Source organism: Chiloscyllium plagiosum, chromosome 12 (assembly GCF_004010195.1).
Source record: "Chiloscyllium plagiosum isolate BGI_BamShark_2017 chromosome 12, ASM401019v2, whole genome shotgun sequence".
Lineage (NCBI taxonomy): Eukaryota > Metazoa > Chordata > Chondrichthyes > Orectolobiformes > Hemiscylliidae > Chiloscyllium > Chiloscyllium plagiosum.
In genome coordinates, this window is record NC_057721.1 from 39,349,927 (window position 1) to 39,353,458 (window position 3,532).

At 42.2% G+C, this 3,532-nt stretch overlaps 1 protein-coding gene across 2 annotated transcripts in view; it reads left to right on the forward strand.

Annotated features, from left to right (window-relative positions):
- Positions 1–3,532, forward strand: part of usp9 (ubiquitin specific peptidase 9) — a 272,043-nt gene that overhangs the window by 221,645 nt on the left and 46,866 nt on the right. The window contains exon 38 of one of the 2 annotated variants that reach the window (XM_043700849.1): positions 1,128–1,421. In XM_043700849.1, coding sequence (XP_043556784.1) covers positions 1,128–1,220 — 93 coding nt within the window. In that variant the 3' untranslated portion in view covers positions 1,221–1,421. Of the gene's footprint in view, positions 1–931; positions 1,062–1,127; positions 1,422–3,532 lie in introns of those variants that run through there. The other variant, XM_043700850.1, reaches the window with a different exon arrangement.

The window sequence follows — 3,532 nt, forward strand, 5'->3', positions numbered from 1 at the left end:
GCTCTTCTCCCCCAAACCTCCATCCAAGACGATCATAGCACATCTACTGCATCCATTGCTCTCAGTGTGGCTTCCTGTGCATGGGGGAGACAGGGCATCAATTCGTAGAATGGTTCAGGGGAACATACTCCAAAAACACCCCACTGCCCTGTCACCAGCCACTTCAACTCCCACTTTCTTAAGCATACGCAAGCCCTGAACCACCACCACCGCCAAGCCAAACCAAACCCCCCCGTGAACTAGAGGAAGAACCCCCCCGTGAACTAGAGGAAGAAGGCTTTATCTTCCACCTCAGAACCCTCCAACTTGGCACTGCCCTCCTTGATCTGTCGTACCTGTCCATCTTCCTTCCCACTTATCTACTCCACCCTTTCACCTCTGCCCCACCCTTCTATTTATCTCTCAGCCCCCTTCCCCCTCCACATTTCTAATGAAGAACTTATGCCCAAAATGTTGACTCCAGCTGCTCGGATTCTGCCTGACCTGCACTGCTTTTCCAGCGCCACTCTTTTTGACTGCTTGTTCAATTAGAATATACAAGTCCTCTTCAAATCAGGTTTCTATCTCAGTTTCTTCTTCACCTCTCCAGATTCATTGTTCTGCCAAGTGAAGTGCTTTCTTTTTAAGAAACAGTACCGTAATGAATATTCTTACAGTAACTTTAATCAATTTGCTGCTGGTCAAAAGTTTGTCAAGGAGGATGTTCATATTGGACATAGAAGTCCAATGTTCTTGGTACATGATCTGTCCAAATAGATTGCCAAAGCTCTACAATTAATAATGACCATTTGGGAAAAGTGAATCAGCAAAGAGTTGCAGCTTGAAGAAGAAACAAGAAAAGTCATCTTAATAGAAGTGTTTAATCAGTAAAAAGTTTTTGAATTGTTGTGAATTAGACGGAGTTGTTTTTTAAACTGTTTGTGCTGTACAGGCTTTCGATAATTTAAGTCTCAGCGATCACCTTCTCAGAGCTGTTCTGAACCTACTCCGACGAGAAGTTTCTGAACATGGACGGCACTTGACACAGTACTTCAACCTCTTTGTTATGTATGCCAATCTGGGTAAGGACGTCACTAACTGTCTCACTTTGTAATAATTTTGTTTCTGTTTTTACAATGTATTCACAGAAATCTTCAGCAATTTTTCATTTTGAATACAGAGCGGTGAGTTTTTATTCAGATATGCAAAGTTTTGCACAATGTTTTGAAAGTTTTTTGTAAGCTGTAATCATTTTGTGGCATTAAAATCTCCCTGCACTTCTATTCCAACAGTAGCTTCTAATTTAAACAAAAAGAAGGAAACACTTGTAAAGCCTTTCAGCTTTTTTAAAGTTGTGGCTAATCATTTCTGTTCACACCTGATTTGTCAGAATGCCAGCATAAACTCAGGTACTCAGTACCATCAAAGAGAATCATAAAAACAGCCAAAGAAACAATGACCATGGGATAGTGTTTTTGATTGTATTTTCAAAATCATATTCTGGACTTCATGATATTAAACAAATTTTGTCATTATGGATCATCTGTTCATTTTGGGCAGGGTTAATATTCACGATGGACCGAGTTTTCTTTCTTCCTTGTTGATTATGACCCTTTCCAAATTTCTGTTGGAGAGTGTTACTGTGAAAGACCTAGAAGCTTGCTAATTATTATAATGCTGAATGTCCTCAGTGATGCAGAATTGTGCAGACTTGTGTATTCTTAAAAATTACAATTTATCTGGATTGTCTTTTCATCATATAGTCTAATGCAGCAACTTGAGCAGTTTCTTTGAGAATTTTGGGTAGCCAGTCAGGAGCATGGTGTCCTCTGGAATGAAAGTTGGCTAGCCTTAGGTCCTTGTAAAAATGTAACTTTTGGAAAAGAAGATAAATAGGAACAGGAGTAGGCTATATGGCCCCACTAGCCTGCTCTGCCATTCGGTAGGGTTATGGCTGATCGAATGTACCTCATGACTACTTCCCTGAATTTTTCCCAAAGCCCTTGATTCCCCGACTGATCAAGAATTTCTCTCTCAGCCTTAAATATGTACAAGGGCTTTGCTCACACAGCTCTCTTGGCAAGGAGTTTCAAAGGTACTCAACCCTCTGAGAGAAGAAATTCCTCCTCATCTCAGTCTTAAATTGGCAGCCCTTTATTCTGAGACTATACCCTCTGTCTGTTGTTGGCATTTTGAAAATGTTATCTTGTTAGTACTTATCACAATTCTCTTTCTCTTTCCTTTCCCTTTTCTCACTCTCTACAATTCATGCATATGTATGTGCTGGTTATTACTTTAATTCAGATTTGAATGACTTGGTACCCTGATTCTTGGCACAAATGTGATGACATGAAGAAACTTTCTTACCTATCTTTGTGCCATCATCAAAGCTACCACATACATAGTCATAGAGATGTACAGCATGGAAACAGACCCTTCGGTCCATGCCGACCAGATATCCCAACCCAATCTAGCCCCACCTACCAGCACCCGGCCCATATCCCTCCAAACCCTTCCTATTCATATATCCATCTAAATGCCTCTTAAATGTTGCACCACGTCCACTGGCAGCTCATTCCATACATGTATCACCCTGTGTGTTGCCCCTTAGGTGTCTCTTATATCTTTCCCTTCTCACCCTAAACCTATGCCCTCTAGTTCTGGACTCACAGACCCCAGGGAAAAGACTTTGTCTATTTATCCTATCCATGCCCCTCATAATTTTGTAAACCTCTATAAGGTCACCCCTCAGTCTCCAACACTCCAAGGAAAACAGCCGCAGCCTGTTCAGCCTCTCCCTGTAGCTCAGATCCTTCAACCCTGGCAACATCCTTGTAAATCTTTTCTGAACCCTTTCAAGTTTCACAACATCTTTCCAATAGGAAGGAGACCAGAATTGCACGCAATATTTCAACGGTGACCTAACCAATGTTCTGTACAGCCGCAACATGACCTCCCAACTCCTGTACTCAATACTCTGACCAATAAAGGAAAGCATACCAAATGCCTCCTTCGCTATCCTATCTACCTGCAATTCCACTTTCAAGGAGCTATGAACCTGCACTCCAAGGTCTCTTTGTTCAGCAATGCTCCCTTGGACCTTACCATGAAGTGTATAAGTCCTGCTAAGACTTGCTTTCCCAAAATGCAGCACCTCACATTTATCTGAATTAAACTCCACCTGCCACCTCTCAGCCCATTGGCCCAGCTGGTCTAGAACCTGTTGTCATCTGAGGTAACCCTCTTCGCTGTCCACTGCACCTCCAATTTTGGTGTCATCTGCAAACTTAGTAACTGTACCTCTTATGCTCGCATCCAAATCATTTATGTAAATGACAAAAAATAGAGGACCCAGCACTGATCCTTGTGGCACTCCACTGGTCACAGGTCTCCAGTCTGAAAAACAACCCTCCACCACCACCCTCTCTTCTATACCTTTGAGCCAGTTCTGTATCCAAATGGCTAGTTCTCCCTGTATTCCATGAGATCTAACCTTGCTAATCAGTCTCCCATGGGGAACCTTGTCGAATGCCTTACTGAAGTCCATATAGAT